General features: G+C 39.8%; 1 protein-coding gene and 1 long non-coding RNA gene across 4 annotated transcripts; one reads left to right on the plus strand and one right to left on the minus strand.

Moving 5' to 3' along the window:
- The first annotated feature begins 30 nt into the window (after positions 1 to 30).
- Positions 31 to 10131, plus strand: LOC114011376 (uncharacterized). Of its 3 annotated transcripts, XR_008745453.1 has the most exons (4): positions 31 to 149; positions 461 to 566; positions 2687 to 2787; positions 7741 to 10131. It is a non-coding gene; the product is annotated as an uncharacterized LOC114011376 (long non-coding RNA). The 3 variants fall into 3 exon arrangements; XR_003553237.2 differs by having other exon boundaries at positions 47 to 566; XR_003553238.2 differs by lacking the exon at positions 461 to 566 and having other exon boundaries at positions 47 to 409.
- ZNF770 (zinc finger protein 770) lies at positions 8670 to 17545 on the minus strand. Its single transcript, XM_005234611.4, has 2 exons — positions 17429 to 17545; positions 8670 to 12651 (listed from the first exon to the last, which is right to left on the minus strand). Exon 2 carries the CDS (start codon positions 12514 to 12516, stop codon positions 10366 to 10368), a length of 2151 nt encoding a protein of 716 aa, XP_005234668.3. The 5' UTR covers positions 12517 to 12651; positions 17429 to 17545; the 3' UTR covers positions 8670 to 10365.
- Positions 17546 to 18656: the final 1111 nt, after the last annotated feature.

An 18656-nucleotide genomic window follows, 5' to 3' on the forward strand; every position in this document is an offset into this window, starting at 1 on the left:
CCCGCCACTGCAGCCGGCGGGCGCGGGCGCCGGGCGGCGAGGCGGGTTCCGGAGCGGGCCCCGGTGGAGGGCTGCCCGCCGGCCCGGGCCGGCCCCGGCAGCACACCCGCCCTTTGCCGGGAGCGCCTCAACGAGCCCCTCGGGAGCCTGTAAGAGCCGGAGGGCTGAGGGGAAAGAAGAGGGAGGCGGTGAAGGCACCAGGTGGCCTCTGTCCTCTCCCTTCGCTGTAAAGCCGCTTAAGGCTACTCCTCCTACGGTGTTTGTCCTTTAGGGCAAAGGTTTCCGTCACGCCAAACGTGGGCCGAGGCCTGGGCGTAGCTGCCCGCTCGGTCTGACAGACACCCCTCCCCGGGGGTCCGGGGAGGAGAGGCGAAGCAAGAGGGAGGAATCAGAGGCTCACAGCAGTCTGGTAACGACTTATAGAGTGGTTTGCGATGAAGTTATTCTATTTGGTAAACAGATTAATTAAGGAGGAAATTAACGGACTCCCTAGAGAAGTCCCAGCGCTTTGTTTCTGTGCTCATTATCCAGCACCTGCCACTTGAGTGCTTTCAGCTTCCAGGCAGGTACCATTGAAGTCTGTTTGAATATGACCTCCTTTGTTTTGATATCAAGGTGATCTGTTTCATTTCTTCAAGCAGAGGTTAAACTAAATATTCTTTCTGAAGTTGAATTAGAATGTACAATGGGAATGGAAAAAGTAATGACAGTACCTTGAATAGGATCAGACAGTGGCAGCACTCAAATAAATACGCCTGCTCCAACCCTTTGCTTTAAAAGATCCAGAAAATTTGTGTTTCACAATTAGGTTGTTCTATATTTGACTGCCTCAGAAATCAACATACATAGCTTATGTTTGCATGTATCAGAACAAGTAGAAAGGTAACAGCTTGTCAGTTTGGCAAACAAACAGTACTTTTACCATCAGAGTAGACTAGAGAGCTAAATGGCAGGAAAGGAGAGAACTATTGAAGCTATGAATCAATAATATAAAAGGACAAAGGAATGCAAGTTCATTACCTGTAAATATAAGCTGAAAATAGGAAGGCTTCTAAAACTGGCTTTCATATGGGAGCTAAAGGTTTGATTTGTGCTTAAGTGGACCATGGGACAATCAGGAGAGGCTATGATGATTTCTTGGGATCAGAGGTGACAGTAATTGATGACCTTTGATTTCTTGTCTAGTCCTATGCTCAAGTTTTACCTAGAAGGTGACATTTTTTTTAATTATCCCCATATCAAAAAATAGGCAGGCAAGTAGATTTTGGTCTTGGTAAATTGTCTAGAACAGCCTTGCAAGGCTGACTTAAACCTTCTGACCTCTGCTTATGATAGATCATCAGGCATGTGTCAGAACCCACAAATTTCCATAGGGTATCAAGGCTATGAAAGCTCAAGGAGGAATCCATGTTTACCTAACTTTTGGCACTTGGGTGTCCCAGTGAGGTCTTAAACCCACTACAATGTGGTGACAGAGGTCCTTCCAGAGGGCAAATGAGAACTAATTTAAGTGCTCTGACTCATTTTCTGAAGGACCTTCTGATATCAGAAACTAATATTAGATGCCTAATGTTAGGCAATATGATTACATCCCTTGGTGGCAATGTCAAGTAAAGTGATAGAGATCTCCTCCCTATAAATAATCATTAAATATTTCTCTGTAAGGGGTGTTGTTTTGTTACAGAGTGCTGGGACAGTAGGACTACAAATGAATAGCGAAAGTAAATTAGCACTTTGGCAAAATAAATCGCTTTCAAACCTAAAGAGCAGCTGAACCTTTAAAGAGAAGTTGTGGTGAGACCAGGCATAATGACACACAGTGTTGTACCTGTGTACCCATCTGCAACTCTCACCCCAGCTCACAACTGTCTATTAAGACTGGTTTCTTGAACACTATGCTCAGTTTCCCCCTGAGTGGAGGCACATCTGTCACTTTCCACCCCAAACTGTTTTGTAGTCAGGGGAAAAATAAAACCCTGCACCCCATCGTCCCCACAGTCTTCTGTGAAGTTCTCCATCTTTCAGTACTCATTGACTTAACATGTCAAGAAAATCAAATATTCTTTCTCTTCAAAAATCTGTTAATTCATTCATGAAGGCATGTATTATTTAAAAAGTCACACATTTGAGTAGATGCAGTTTTCAAGACTATTACTCATTTCTAGGCTGCATACAGTCCTGGTCAATTTATATTCAATGCTGCTTTCTTGCTTAATTAGCTCTCCTTGTTTTGGATGCTTGCCCTTAAATATTATTGTAGCCAGGAAGAATATGCTTTTCTCCTCTTCTTTGTATACTATATAAGCCAAGGTCATCAATAAGCTGGCCACTGCTTTTATCTCTGTGATTCTCTCCAGAATAATCAATGGGTCAGGAAGTATCTAGTGATAATCAGCAGAGGTTGATTCTATGTTCTGTCCTGCCTACCTTTTAGATTATTTTAGGTTCTACACAGTTATAGAAATTATTAATTTCTAGCAATGAACACTCCAAATAATTTCTCTATAAGGATTTCTAATATTAATTGATTTTAAGGTTGTTATTGGTTTAGGGTCTTCAGTAAGACATGACCAGTGAAACTAGATTCAGCGGCTACATACTTCTAATATAAAAGTGTTTTCATTTTTTTACTGTTTCTCTTTCACACAAATATAGAGATTTACCTTTTGAATCTTTCATCTTTCAGCTTCTTAGATGTAAATAAACTCTGCACTGAGAGACGGAGGCTCAGTATGGATACCATCTTGCACCTATGTAAACTGGTGAGAAATCTTTGTTCCACAGCAGGTAACAAATGCCACCACGGTGCTCAGGGTACAAAATGTCATTACCTTACGCATTCTAGTCATCAGGTTCCTTCAAAGTTATAAATGGGCATCAGGTGACTTCTCCTCCACACAAGCAGCGTGCTAGGGACAGGTATTCCCCACATGCCTCAGCCTGGTCACTGCAGTGCAGCAATTACTCCTGGCTCTTTGACGTGGAATGACAGAGTGGCTACTATCGCAACTCTGCTATTGCCTGAACTCCCAGTTGCCAGGGGATCGAAGGCGGCAGAGGTTCCCCTAACATAAAACAGAACTGAAGATACTGAAACCTTGCCAGGGTGGGGACTCTGCTCCCTCACAGCTGAGGGCACGCTAATGCTGCTCTGATGAAACCGAAGAGCAGCTCACCGGCAGCGTTGTTGTCCTGCTCCACACTCTCCCACCCAGGGGTTGTTTTCCTGCTGGTCAACCAATGTGATTTCAGGCTAGGCCTAAAGCTCCAGTGCATGATCAAGGCTTTGAGTCTTTGATCCGCATTACTTCTTGAGAGATGCCGGAGCCTCTTATTCCTTCCAAAATGACCGAATGAGGCTGTACTTCTGCTTACAATAGCAGTTTTTACTCTTTTCTAGTATGTTGAATACCGTTAGTGTTTCTTGGACCTTGTGGCACATAACTCAAGACACCAAGGGAAGTCTACATTACATTTTTCAAAAGTGAGCTGCGATTGTTCTGACAGCAATGTATGCAGAAAGTAAAGAATAAAAACTTTACGTCCTAAAGGGAGATGGCTGAATTGTGCTTTCCCTTTGCAACTTAAAAATACCGAGGTGGTCCAGGTGATTTTTAATACAACTATGCTTCTCAGGATGGAGGCCTAGATACCTGTGTGCATCTCACTGCTGTACGGGAATTTGTTGTCTGGCCTAATATAATTACATTCTATTAAATGCATAAGCTTAGCTTTGCAGAAGTACCTAACTACACACTGGATACCTTAACTTAGGGCAGATGAATCCCAGCCCCAGGGACATTAAGCCATATGTTGGGTAGGCTTTCTGTGAAGCAAGGCTGTAAAGCTTGGGAGACTACATCTTTTTAAAATCAGCTTTTATCTCTAGCTTGTTGACTTTTACACATAAACACAAGGGGGTTTGAGGCCTCCCTCTGAAAAACTCTGAAACAGAAAGCTTCAATCGTGAGAAGTTCAAGTCTTATCATGTATATGCACAAACTTGCACATACAGCTTTTCTTCTAACCAAAGAAGGAAAGTGACGTATGAATATGCAGCACTTTTAAATATTACTTGCAAAGTTATAAGAAAAAAGTTTTTGAAAGGGTCAGGGAGATGAATGGCATAGAAATGGAATAATTATTTATGGAATAATGCATTATTCAAAGATGACCAGAAACCTCCTGTGTATCTTACATGTTCAAATGATAGAAGAAACATACTGATTTAACCTGCTTTCAGGTAAATAAAATTTTGAAAAGCTGCTCAGAAAAGATCAGAGGAATCGTTCAACGTGTGAAAAGCTTAGGCACAATGTCTGGGGTTATTCCTTTACTTACAGCTTATCCTTCATAGCAGTTAATAGCCACATAAACTAAATGTTGAGCCTGTTTATTACAGTTTTAATTCAATCACATCACATTGCTTTTACTATTTTATGTGCATTCTTCTAGTCCAAGACTTTGTCACTGTGTTAATCTCATTAAATATGGGTACTCACTCAGTAAATATGTGTACTTCCACTCAGTAAATATGGGTACTTTCAAAAATGATGCCTCAGTTTAGTAACAGATGCTTCTTAAAATATTTAGAATTTTGAAGTGTAAAGAAGCCGTCAGTAGCATTCTGATTTGTGTATAAATATTTATTTAGCACACATTCTGGCCAATGTACTGCCCTTGATTTTTGTGCAAAACTTACAATAACTTCAGTGGAAATTCTGAGCTCATGACTAGAGAAAAATATGGTTAATTCAGCAACCCAGCTGTTTTTACATCCCAGAATAGCAAGCAGTGCCTCTAGTGAAAGAGAAGGGGAAATACGGGAGTTTATCATCCTTTGCTTTCTGTTGCTGGGCACACATTTGGGTAACTGCTCAAGTTAGAGCAGACTCTGGGCTATACTAATTCTCTGCAGAGAATTTTAGTTAGGTTCCTACCAACTGGAGCAGAACAGTGGTATGAAGATAAGAGATCAGTAAAGCTGTAGAAATATTGGCTAGAAATCCTGCAAGAGGCTGTTATGTGATACAATTTCTATGGGGCGAAAAAATAACGTGAGATAAATCTGCTTGATGGAGGAGCGTGAGGCCTTCACTGAAATGAGACTCCAAGGAAAATAATTTCCTTTCTGCTAGTGCTAGCTTAAGAAATGTTATGGAAAGTTAAGTCTGTTGCAGCATCACTGTAAAAGTAGATTCTCGATCACACATCCTTTTTCACAATACAGTAAAAAAAAAAAAAAAGATTGCAGACAAAACTGAAGCATATCTGATACGCAGCACAAAACTTAATCAAGAGAGAACAACCCGTAAGATGCTGAGAGCTAGGTCCAGTCTCCTAAAACTTTCATCCTTGTCTTTCTCCATGTTTTCTAGGCTTTTAGTAGACATTTCCATTAGCATGGCAGGATTTTAAGAGGATAAAGTGGCAATTAAACAGAATACCTACTGAAAAGAGCAAAATTCACACTGGTATTAATACTAAAAGTTAATAAATTATTTTTCAATGATTCCTTTTACCGAAAAAACCCTTCTACTGTGATATAAACTAGAATATCACACAACAAATGATTTTAGCTTATTGGCAAATGGACATTTTTCCTCTGCTAATTGCACTAACATCAGACACATTATTTGATGCCTGAGGGAATTCTTACAAAGTTATTCTCACTACCTAAGTACCTGCTATTATTAAGAACCAGAGTACAAGATAAACTGCACTATGGCAAACAAGGTTACAAGATACTAATCCAAAGTTACTCTCAATGTCATGAAAAAAATCATAATATGAGCTTAAAATTTATCCTCAAGTTGACTGATGCACTTGAGGTGTCTAGATGGCTTAGCAGATTCCAACTTGGTTTAGTAGGACTGTATTGTCACTAACAGGAGTATCTCTGCTCAGCTGTATTTTCCAGGGTCCTCTTAGAATCAAAATAAAGTAGAAATTGAGGAAATCATCTGAATTTCTGTAGCTCAGCAAGCTACTTTTGCAAACACATACTAAGCATTAAAATGTATGCTCTTTAAAAAAAATGCACAAATAAAATAATGCAAATTTGCATACTAAGAAGATAGCACGTTCCTTGATGGCAAGAGAAACTGAGTGCAGTGCATTAGCTGTACAAATGGGGACACCACCCGTAGTTTGTTTCTTTAGCTTATGAATAGAATTTTATGTTTTATATAGCAGCGGCCACATAATTTTCTGTATTCCCCTCCTTCACTATGTCAGCAAGGCATGTTTCAATGCCACATCCAGTGAAGCAGCCATAGGCAAAGCTGGACAGCCACCATTTCCCTGTGCTCTTATTACCCTACATACCCAGACCACTTTCAGTGGAGAATGAGAGACCCCAGCACACATCATAGCTGGTCAGCTTCTCACATCTTCATGCACTCACATCCTCAGGCACCATTTTGCATGCCACAGCAGCACACGTGCAACCACCATCTCTGTGACTCTCCGTAAGTCACATACGGGGTTTCACAGATCCATACTAACTGGGACCAGGGACACTGGAAAGATTTCAGTGAAAAGGAAAGATTTCAGCTGCATATCCAAACTACGTCAGGTGTATAGCAGCATCAAGCCATGCAGAAACATATGCTGGAAGCAAACAAGAACTGGAATGGCTTAGTACAGAAGTAAAACAGCATTCAAAGACTTGTGATAACTCAGGTCACACATAGTGACACTTTCATGTTAGAATGGCACTTTCTGAACAAGCAAATGATCAATTTACTTGTGAGGGTTTTGTTGGCATAAGGCTGATTTCTCCTTCACTTGCATGGACTTTGAAGATAAACTTTTTTAACAGATACTAAAAGAGATGCCATTTAAAAGCTGCTTGACAGAACCAGTTACCATATGGAGAACAATTAATTTGCTCAACCTGGAGCAAATAAGGTATATAAGAGCTCTGTAATTTCAATTTTCCTTATGATAACTGCCTCTCAGACACATCTCATCCATAGCCATCAGACCATAAAACTAGGCTATTAAGTTAAAACTTGCACTTTAAAAATCCACAAAACCTTGCACTAAGAACACGAACCGTGACCCCTTTAGTTATTTAGGAGATGTAGACATTTTCAACATTATTACAAGGGGCCATTAGAAGGACCAAATCCGTAGTCTTTATCGATTTAAGAGTCATCCAGCTGTACTTATCTACGTGTTACTCAAGTGAGCTACTGTTGCAAGATTATGACTGAATTTTACATTTATACTAGAAGGCAGCCAGCAAAACTAAACATTAGATCCAGCATCTCAGTTTGAAACCTAAGGTCTCATTACCTTCCGTCTAGCTCCTTCTGTGTCTATCTCCTATTTGCCTCATAAACTTTTCTTGTTGGCTCTGGGTATAACAGTGAGAGCACATCACGGACAAGTGAGAAACCACTCAGTAAGAAGGAACTACAAAACTGATTAAACAGGTTTTCTGTAGTTTATGATGGCTTTTTTCCTTTTTGAATTTTTCCTTAGAGATATATAGGAATACTTATATATATTTTGCAAGGTTTGACTTTCTGCAAGCATTGCAAGGATAGCACAGCAACCAAAATCATACACATTTTCATTTATCCGTAGCCACACTTCCTAAATAGAAAATAGATGTGATCAGTTAGCACTACAGTTCCAGTGAGTTTAGTATACTTTGTCTTTTTTAAAAAAATCCCTTTTACCTTTTTCTGCTTTTTTTAAAATATTTGACCCTTCTTTTATTCCACACAGAAATACCTCAAAGCTGAATACAGGCAGTTCGAGAAGTTCTCCTTGAGGGGAGCTCAATATCAACACAGGAGGACCCACTGTTTTCCTGCTTACAATGTGCTTTGGTTCTGCATATAGTCTTAAAAAAAATCCACAAATTCAGTACCATGAGACCACTACTATTAGCCATCAGCTCATTCTAACAAAACCACAGGCAATGTTTCTGCCACCAAAGATACTTCAAAGATTGATGGCTCGAACTTTCCTTGAAGCGTTATGGAAAATGACTAACATACTAACGAGCAACACAAAATGTCATTGTCAACACACTGGGAGAACCATTCTAGCTCAAATTCTCAAAGGTACTCAGAGAATTTTACTGTCAGCTTCAAAGGGACAGGATTCCAACCTTAATATTTTTTTCTTCTGATTCTTTAGAAACCGCTTTACCTGTTCTATTTGGTTTATGCTATAATCCCCCTAAAATTCTGAGTTTATACTGACAGAAAACTTTTCAAAAAGGGGTAGAGCGCCAGATAAACAGTGGCCCTTGCTGCCCTTCTGAAATCCCATTATGGCCCAATTATGTTGGTTTCCAAATTAATCAGACAATAACACTTCCCACATATGTCTATTCATCCCTGAAAAGCAGCTTTCTGTATTACCTTGCCCTCATTTTACTCAAATTGGTATTTTCAAAACATACCAAGTTTGGTGTTCTCTAATCATTCCTCTCAAACATAGCATTTTGTAAAATAACTGTGACTCCTTAAGAAAGATCATACTATCTTTGAACGTATTTCTATTTTATGACAAAACAACAGCTGAAGCAAAACCTATTGTTTTAACATGCACATTTAGTTACTTTGATATGTAGTCTTAAAACTTTTCTGCATAGTGAAAGTTACATCGTTTCAAAACTCGGCTGTATGTAAAGTGTACAATAAAAGTACAACATAAACAAAATAGTTTATTACAAGTATTTCAAGAGCTCTACAATACACTTTCAAAACACTTTATACAGTATTCTCTTTCAATATGAAACAATTCACATAGGGAGAAAAATTCTCAATATGTAACTATATTATTAACATATTGAATTCATCTGTCATACAAAAATCACAGTAACTACAGACTGTTTCCAACTATCTTTCCTGGTTTTGTTCTCTCTGAAAATGAGAAACAGTAACATGTACAAAAATAAAATAAAAGTTTTCTTCACTCTTCATTTATACCAAATACTACAAAGCTCATGCCACAACAAAACCTAGATAAATAATTTCAAATTTTTTTTACAAAAATCAAAACCATTTTACTTAAATAAATATAGATCTATTTAAATCATGAAAAGAATGTCATGTTACTTACAGATATGTTAATTTAGAAATAGGATTAAAAACTTCATGGTTCAACTATTCAAAAATTGCATAACAAAGGAAAATATCCTAAAAAGGTAGTTTTCAGAGGAAAAAAAAAAGAAACTTTATTCTTGTTCATAATTAATAAAGCTCCATTGCACTTACGCTTTTTGCCAGCCCTACAGGAACAATGGGCAAAGCTCCCTACTTACCAGAAAGTATAACTACTGATTCTATTAATACAAAATTGGAATTACTTAATTTGAGCTAAAAGTTATTTTCAGTCTCTTATATTTAATGTAACAAGAACATGACTTCCCAACAAAACTGCTCGTCTGAATTATTACCACATTTCAGAGAACATTTCTTTTACTGGTGCAACATGTGTGCTAGACAGGAGACTGGAACAGATAGTAAGCCCATTTACAATGTTAATGATAATTTCTTGTCTTCTTTTCTTGCAGAAAAATAGTTCGGTATTGCTTGAACTGGCCAAAAAAGCTAGAAAAGGCAAGGGATACACAAAGAAGTGGTAAAGTGGATTAACTGATTAGAAACCCTGCTATTTTAGCATTATCTACTTATATTTTATCATAAAAAGGGAAAAGATCCAATTCCTCATCCACAGATCTCCAAGCACATTACAAAGCAGGTAACATTTTTCTATTAACTCCTCTATAATGCCACATCAATATTTTTTTCTCATTATTTTCCCCCTTCTCTACTTACTTATTTTCTGCATCTTCTATTTGTTTTTTTTTTAGGAAGTATGAAATAAATACAGCAACTGTCCTTTGTGTGCAATGTATAGGGATCCAGAAGAAAGTAAAAGGACCATTTTTTCTCTATTCTAGAAGTTAAGCTTTTTATCTTTACTTTTCTGGTAGTTATAATTGGACAGCATAACATAAAATCCTGTACAGAAAAAGGTATAACTTTTAAAATATATGACTCGTGCAGCACTGCAGATTGCTGCAACACTATTAATACAGTGAGAATCTGTACTTATGAATTAATTTAGGAAAATAAATGCAAAGTGGCTTTTCTGTTGCAAGGTTTTTTTTGTTTTAAACATCTTCCTACATTCGCCACAATTTATATCAAGTAGACAGTTCCAAAGACAGTAAATTAACTCTTCACCTCCATAACAGAATAGTCGTAATAGTCATCCCCATAATAGAAAAAAAGATAATCCCATTCAGCCAATTGTTCGGTCTAACATAAGCCTTTTAATAATTATGCAACCACGTATATAATTTCATAGGACATTATCCAGTTTTGATAAAAACTATGTATTCTTCAGTTGTTGCGCAGTGGAACTCAGGTTTAAGCTCTCTTTAAAGTGAATAAGGTGATGTCTTTTCAAATGTGGGGCCTGTCTGAAATTTTTACCACAAACTAAACATTCAAAAGGCTTCTGTCCAGCATGCATTACATAATGTCTTTCAAGCTTTGAAGGAGACTTAAAAATTTTAAAGCAGATACTGCACTGATACAATTTGTTAACATCTTCATTTTTTTCAGTATCTTCAGAAAAGTCATGCCAACAGCTGTAACAGCTTTTCTCTGTTTCCAACAATTTACTACCCAAATACGACGGCTCTGTGCTTCTACTGCTGGTGTCAAGAACAAAGTCCCCTGACTCGATTTCAACTTTGATTTCAGCTGCATGGTTTGACTGAATCAGCTCAAATTCTTGAAAGCTAGATGCCTGTGAAGGTGTTTGAGAACAACCCGAATAACCCACAGGCTGAGAACACTTAAATTCAATGTGATCTCCCCGATGACTGAAAAGTTTGTTCAGGTTTTCAAATTCTTCCTGGCAAACTGGGCTTTTATAGGGTCTCTTTTCAGTATGGGTGAGCTGATGTCTTTTTAAGTGAGCTGACTGTCTAAATGTCTTCCCACAAACATTACAGCCAAAGGGCTTCTGTCCCGTGTGTATAAGATAATGTCTTTGAAGTTTGGATGAAGATGGAAAGATTTTTTCACATCTGTCACATTTACACACTTTGCGTCTGTTATGTATATTTTTAGCAGAAGCTGAAAAAGCACAGTGAGGTACTTCTGAATTATCAAAGAAACCATCATCTGATGAACCATAAAAAGCATCTTCTTTATTATCCACTGAATCATCAATGTTTAACATGCTTTCACCAGGAAGCATACCTTCTAAATTAATTCCAAAGTCGTGAGGTTGCAGGTGCTTCTGCCAAGGTAATGGCACAGCTAAGGTTCTTTTCATCCGATTACTAAGTACCTTGTGCATGTCAAGCTTGCTATGGCAATCCTTGAAAGGTTTAGTAGAAGCATGCTGATCAGAACACTGATCTCTAGCTGCAACCAGGTCAGAACTTTTAAAGTGACCCGATTTTATTTTTTTTCTATCAGTCAAAGCAAAGTCTGTTGCCTTTCCTCCAGTACACTTCAGCTTCATCAGGATCTTATTTTTCATACTGACTGCGTGGCTGCATGCTGTTGTACCATTATTTGAACTTTTGCCATCTCTTAAGTAACATTTGTGCAAACTTAGAACCTGCTCTGTTTCAAAACACTGCTCACATGCAGGGCACTGAAATGGTACAACATAAATTGAGTGAACATCAAGTGGGTTTTTCTCCTGTGACTCGTAAGTGTCAGCATTCTCAAGACTATCCCTCTTTCCTTCGAGCAGGTTGTGAGGTCTGGCATATTTAAGAGTCTTTGCTTTGTATACAATATTGGGGAAAGTCTTATTTCTGGCATGGAGCTGTTTGTGCTTCATGAGTTTGCTCTGTATTTTAAACCCCTTCTGACAAAAACAGCACTGAAAAGGCTTTTCTTCAGTGTGTGTGAGCTGATGGATTTTCAAGTGCGTTGACTGTCTGAAAGATTTGCCACATGAAGAACACTTGAAAGGTTTCTGGCCAGTGTGAATAAGGAAGTGTCTTTCTAGCTTAGATCTTGACGGAAATGTCTTGTTACATGATTCACAAGCATGACTTTTCTTTCTCCTCCTGGCACCACGTAGATGATCTGCCTTCAGACATTGATGCAGTGTCCACCGTTCTTCAGCTGTAAAAGATTTCCAGCACGCAGAACATTGAAATATGCCACAAGTGACCCTGTCTTGCTCAGAATCCACAGAGTTTTCTGCTTGTTTCGTATCATTCTGATAATTTTCGTTATGAAGCTGCTGATGCTTTAAGAAAGTGATTAAGTTTTTGAAGTTTCTATAACAAACAGTACACTTAAAAGGCAGCTTATGGGTTAACTGATGCCTCTCCAGGTGGACTAGCTGCCTAAATGTTTTATGGCATACATGACATTCAAATGGCTTTTGACCAGTATGTATCAGATAATGCCTAGCTAATTTGGATGGAGTTTCAAACTGTTTATAGCAAATGTCACAAATATATGGCTTTCTTTTGGGTATCCTGTCAGCTGTTACTTTTACCATTTTTAAAAAGCAATTACACCTCGCCTACTGTTAAGTTTCTTCAGATAGGTATTTCAAGTGAAATCAATTGCATGCTAAGATGGAAGGATGTAGAAGAAGCAGATTTTCTTAGATGTTCTTAAATCCCACAGGTCCCTAAAATAAGAGAGAGAGTATTATTTTAGCCTACATTAATATGTAATTGTCTAAGTTTGCCTCGTTTTCTACATAAAAGACCAAAAGCATCTAGATTAGAATACTCCTGATTTAACTTAGCTTAAAAGGCTTTTCTTCTAACAGAGTAATCACTTGTTATGTTACATAATATGGAAAAAATAAACTTGTTTCTTCCGGAAAGTAGTCTAAGTCATCTGTGCTGTGAACACAGCTATACTTCCACATAATATTCAGTTCAGCTACCTTATGATGTTTTAGGTTATTTACAAATAAAGCATGTTCTTAACAAAATATACAAGAACTTACTGAAATAAATTTCTCCCCTACAGCAGTAACTAACTCCCATATATATTTATGAAGATGAGAGAAAGAGAAAACTAGGGATTCTTGGGCATCGAAAATAAGAAATTAATGCAGTGTTAGTGAGGAGTAAAAATACTTAGTTTCAATGTATTGTTAGTTACTCTTCACATTTCTACATGTTATGAACTGTATCCAGTAATAATTTTTTTTTTGCTGACTGGTTCTGGTGTTTGCCAGTTTGAGATAAAGCAACAACACGCTAACCATAAACTGCAACCAGAATAAGGATAACCCCCAAAACAAGGACGAACACAGGTTTATACTCACTGTTTCACAATACAGCTAGACTATCAGTGATACCTAACCATGCATATACTCTGAAATCATCATAAATATGAAGGTCGTTACCGTAATTCATCATAATGAATGTTTTAGTCTAAACCAAACCCATTAAATAGGTTTAATTTTCCTTGGTTTATCAACAGACTGAACACACTTGGGCAAGCTACTGTGTCTCAGCTAAGGCATAATGACTTACAAACAAGAAACAGAAACTTTATAAGTACCTGAGTGCATGAAAAGTTATTAAGATATTCATAGGAACAGCTAAAAATCACTCCAAGTAACCATTTCACCCAAGCCGTCCACTGCGAGGCCTACTCACGTCTAGACAGCCTCCAAAGTGGTCTTAACTTCCTCTGAAAGAGGTTCCTTAACCTCAGCAGAGCTCCTACTCCAACATCGCACCCTCCCACAAAGCTTTTCCTGGCACTCAGCTATGCCTTTCTTTACTACAAAGTTATTTCCATTCTCCTGTGAACTTGGAAAATAACTGCTCTTTGTCACAACTTTATGTATTCTAACTCTCCCCCTTTTTTTTTTTTTTTGGTAAACTGGGAAAATTCTGGGGTTTTTTTAAGTATTGCTTTTAGTTCCACTAAAAAAACCCACAAACACAACAACTTGCAGCATCTAGGGCAGATTAAGTCTTCCAGTCCACAAGAGCAGTACAAACAGCAGAATAAAAATACCTCTATGCTATACCTGTATCTCCTTATAAAAAAAAAAAAAGGGATGGAGGGAGCAAACTTTAAAGCAACCACATAATAATTAGGACTTGTAGTAACTTTGAGATACACAAGACATTTCTAATAACTATAATTGCTGATATTTTGATACTATAACTCACAAGTTTTATATCCTTTCTACATAACAGCAGAATAATAATAATAAAAAATCGTTTATTGTCTCCAAAACCCCTGCCTCTTCACAAAGAGTTAATGTCCCTAGTTTTTAAGAATTCAGAAATACTTGAAAATTCCATTCAAAGTCACTGCCAAGAAAAAAAGCCTACTGCAATTTAAAGCAAGCTACAATGAGACTCAAAAGACTGAAAATACCTGGTAAATCAAGGTTTTTCTTACGCTTAATGGAAAGAAACCTGGCCATCTGGTAGGATCATTCTACCTCTAACAGATATGTTGCTGTATGATTGTGGGCTTTATTAAATAACATTTGGATCTATGCCTTATATATGCATGTACAACTGCAGTTGTCACTACATTGGAGTTACCTAATGACACTAATGAAATAGTTCAGGATAGGATTTATCAATGCTATAAAGCAATTGAGAAAGTCAACTTTTCCTCTCCTGTTTCTTTTCCTGTATAATTTTAACAGCTACTCAGTTTCAGCCGCCTTTTGAAGATGCAAGAAAACACAACACTCTTAGGACACCTCCTTTTCCTCCCAGTTGTCACACCATGTAAAAGCTGGGAGTTCAGAGAGTGTAAGTGTGTGACACCAAATGCCTTCTAGTTTGTGCTACTGTGAAGCTCGAGACAGGTAGGCTGAGAAAAGGAGAAAAGCTGCTCTGCTACGCTGAAAGTTTCTGTACAGCTCAAGGCAGCCTCCGTTAGCAAGGAAGGAAAACCTCCTGAGAAAGAACTGTAAAGACTGATGAATTTTAGTTAACATACTGTCATACAGCTCTAATTTACGCATCAGGAAAATGCTCAAACAGTATATTGACACGCAAAGAAAAAACAGTCCGAAGTAAGAGACAGCTGTGGCATATTACACAAGGGATTTTGTATTTAGCTTATAAATTTTTTAAAGATTTTATCTGGTGAATGAGGAAAATGCTCTGTAGTACAAGGTGTCAAAAGCAGACCAGAGCTTCTTGCTGGGGTCGTCTTGCCCTGTGAAACACTAAAGGCTCAGATGAGGTAAATTTAGGGGATGCAGTGGAATGAGAAAGAAGCTAAGACAGGCATTATTGTGTGGCCCAAATACATTTTCAAATCCTATTTACTAAGGACGGACTTCTCCACATCTATTCAGGGTGCTCTGTGCCTTGCACATCTAAGGAGTAAACATGCTGCTGCTAAAGATCAAAGAGCAAAAAACAAACTTGCAATATTGTCTCCTGCCAGCCTTGGAAGTACACAGGCTTGTCCTAATTAAGAGTCAGAAAATGTACTTTCCTGTGTGATAAAGATTTAGTTTAGGTCCAATTCAATATTAAGTTGACATTGCTTTTCATCTTGGCTGCAAGGACACGCAGAAAAATATAATCAATAAGATCATTAAAGGTCTACAGAGGACCCTCCTAAATCTAGCATTATTTAATGATTAAGTAAAGATTTTGTTTATTAATATTACAAAGGCAGCAAGCTGCAACAAAATGAGAACATGATAGAAGAAAATTCTGAATTCAAACCCAGTCTTTACTAATCAGAGAAGGTTTTTTTTAAAAAAAAGGAAGAAAAAAAAAGATGGGAAGGGCACTTTAATCAGAAGAAACGCAAGATCTTCAATTTAGGCAAGAACAATCGAATGGAAGGGGAACAACTTACTACGTTATAGTCATGCAGAAAAGACCTGGAGCCTAAGCTAAAACAGAAGCTGAATATGCCAATGGCATGCCATCCATACCAAGATGTGTAAACAGAAGTAAAGCTTTGGTAGCATGTAACTATTCCACACTAGTCACTCCTGTTTAAAATTCAACTAGGGTGCTCTATCCAGTTTTGAATACTGCCCTTCAAATTAGTCAAGTATATGAATTGGAATGAATTCAGAGAAGAGGATCAAGATCGATCAGAGCTTAAATGCATAATATACAGGAAAAGATTAAATTAACTGGGCTGTTTAACTTAAAGAAGAAACCTGATTATAAAGAACACAAAAAACCCAAAAACAAAACCAGAAGAGCCAGCTTTAAAGAAAAAGACTTAAGCCATTCCCCAAGCCATTTACAGTTGTGACTAGAAATGGTTTCAAATTATAGCAGAGAGGATTCAAGTACGTTATTGTCTTTACAGTCACAGTTTTTTCTTAATGAGCTTATAAGTATATTATGCGTGGAGATCGCTCTGCCCCCAGCACCAGAGGTCTCAAAAAAAAGAAAACCCCAAAAAACCAAAGTTGCACAAACATCTCTCCAATTCCCACACCCATATAGTTGGCCCTATAAAAGATAAATATTTTGGCTTGTTTTCCTATGACTCAAATACAATTCAAAACAAGCCACTTAAGAATTGAAAATTCAATATATTTCCAAGTTTGCCACTGAAGGACTCCTACATTATTATTAGTATACCCTCAGGTCCTTGGAATAAGCTTATGCTTATAGCTTTCTAGACACAATTATAAGAAAATTGATTATAATAATAAAGGTGTGTACCGTGTCTCTTGTAATGTTAACCACAAAACAGACAAGTGAAAATCTAGCTGCTGATGTATGAAACACATAGCATGCAACAGAGATAGGAACCTAAGCTCTGAGGCAAACACACTGCGCGCTGGATTTCCTCACCAGCTTTCCCTAGGGAAGCATTCAGATCGCTGCGGTGGGGGCACAAATACCCAGAAATGTAACCTTCACCTGCAAGTTGTACAGAAATCCACATCACACATTACGGCTCCTCAAAGCTAGCAGCTCTCATTCCCCCCTATTTTCAATGTATTTTTCAAAACACTTTCTGAAGCAAGAAAAGAGACGTATCACGCTGAAGCAGGACTGGTTTAAGACCAAACCTAAGCTCTGCTGAAGGGGCCCAAGCCCCCCGGGACCGACACCACCACCACCACCGCGCCTCCCAGCAGGGCACACTTCAATCCAGTTACAAACTTGAACGCCGTTAGTGAGCCGGCCCTTCACCGGAGCAGACCGCGCACACCCCACGGCGGGCGGGTTTCCCGCAGCGGAACGCGGGCTCCCTGCTGGGGCCACGCCGGCCCGGCCCGCCCGTCCGCGCCGCGACTCCCCCAGCGCGCCCTGCCGCCCCCGCCCGCCGCCCGACACGGCACGGCACGGCACGGCACCCGCGGGCTCTGCCCCGGCGCGCCGCACTAGCGGCCGGCAGGGCCGCCCCGCGGAGCCCTCAGCGGCGCTGACGCCGGCCGAGGGAAAGGGCGGCAAGCAGGGACCGGCGGCGAAGAGAACGACCTGAAGAACCTGCCACCGCACCTCCACCTTCCTCATCCCTCCCGGGGTTGCTGCCGCCTAAACGCTTCCCCCCGGATGGCACCGAGATGCCGGGACGCCGGGAAACCCGGGCTGGAGCTTTCCGTTCCCCCGCGCCATCCGGCCCCGCCTTCCGCCGGCCAGGGCGGGCGGGCGCCCCACGCCTGTAGTCCTGGCCGGAGGGGAGATGTCCCTTGGCACTGGTGGTGAATTATTAGGCGCTGGTGGCACGTTATTCCCTACCAATAAGACACATTTCCTACTTCATCCTAAAAGCAAATAACTGATTCCCAGTGGCTGCATCTAAAGCATGCTGGGGGGTCACCCTGCGACACAATACATGTGCCACAAGGCCCAGTCCAGCGACCTAAAAGGCTGGGAAGCGGTGCCAGGGAGGGAGGAGGACAGGGGCATTTCCCTGGAAAGTCTACAAAGACCTTCAATAACACGCACATGAAAGTAACAGTTTCACAGAGTTTTGCCACCTCTGCAGGAAAGCAGGATCAAAATTGTGCAGAGCTCATGGGCTGGAGGCAGCTGGAGCCCCCTTGGTGAGCTCGGCTTGGCTGAGGTTACCTTAGAGGCCCAGCAGGCAAAGGGCTGAAAACACCCCTGAAAAGACAGAAAACCGTTTACAGTTGAGTCCTGCATTCAGTTCTGGAGTCCCTGGCACAAGAAAGATACGGCCCTGTTAGAGCGGGTCCAGAGGAGGCCATGAAGATGGTCAAGGGGCTGGAGCACCTCTCCTGTGAGGAAAGGCTGAGCGAGTTGGGTTTGTTCAGCCTGGAGAAGAGAAGTCTTTGGGGAGACCACATTGTGGCCTTTCAGTGCTTAAAGGGGGGCTTATGACTTCTTGCCAAGGCCCATATAATGACAGGACAAAGGGCAACAGTTTTAAACTGAAAGAGGATAGATTTAGATCAGATACAAGGAAGAAATATTTTACTACGAGGGTGGTGAGGCACTGGCACAGGTTGCCCAGAGAAGCTGTGGATGCCCCATCCCTGCAAGTGCTCAAGGCTGGGCTGGATGGGGCTGTGAGGAACCTGGTCTAGCAGAAGACATCCCTGCCCACAGCAGGGTGGTGGACTAAATGGTCTTTAAAGGTCTTTTAACCCAAACCACTCTATGATTCTGTGATTCTGCCTCATAAAAGAACACGCATATGGCTGAGCAAAGGGTAAGAGATCCACCATAAAAGTCAGTTAAT

Source organism: Falco peregrinus, chromosome 1 (assembly GCF_023634155.1).
Source record: "Falco peregrinus isolate bFalPer1 chromosome 1, bFalPer1.pri, whole genome shotgun sequence".
Classification (NCBI taxonomy): Eukaryota; Metazoa; Chordata; class Aves; order Falconiformes; family Falconidae; genus Falco; species Falco peregrinus.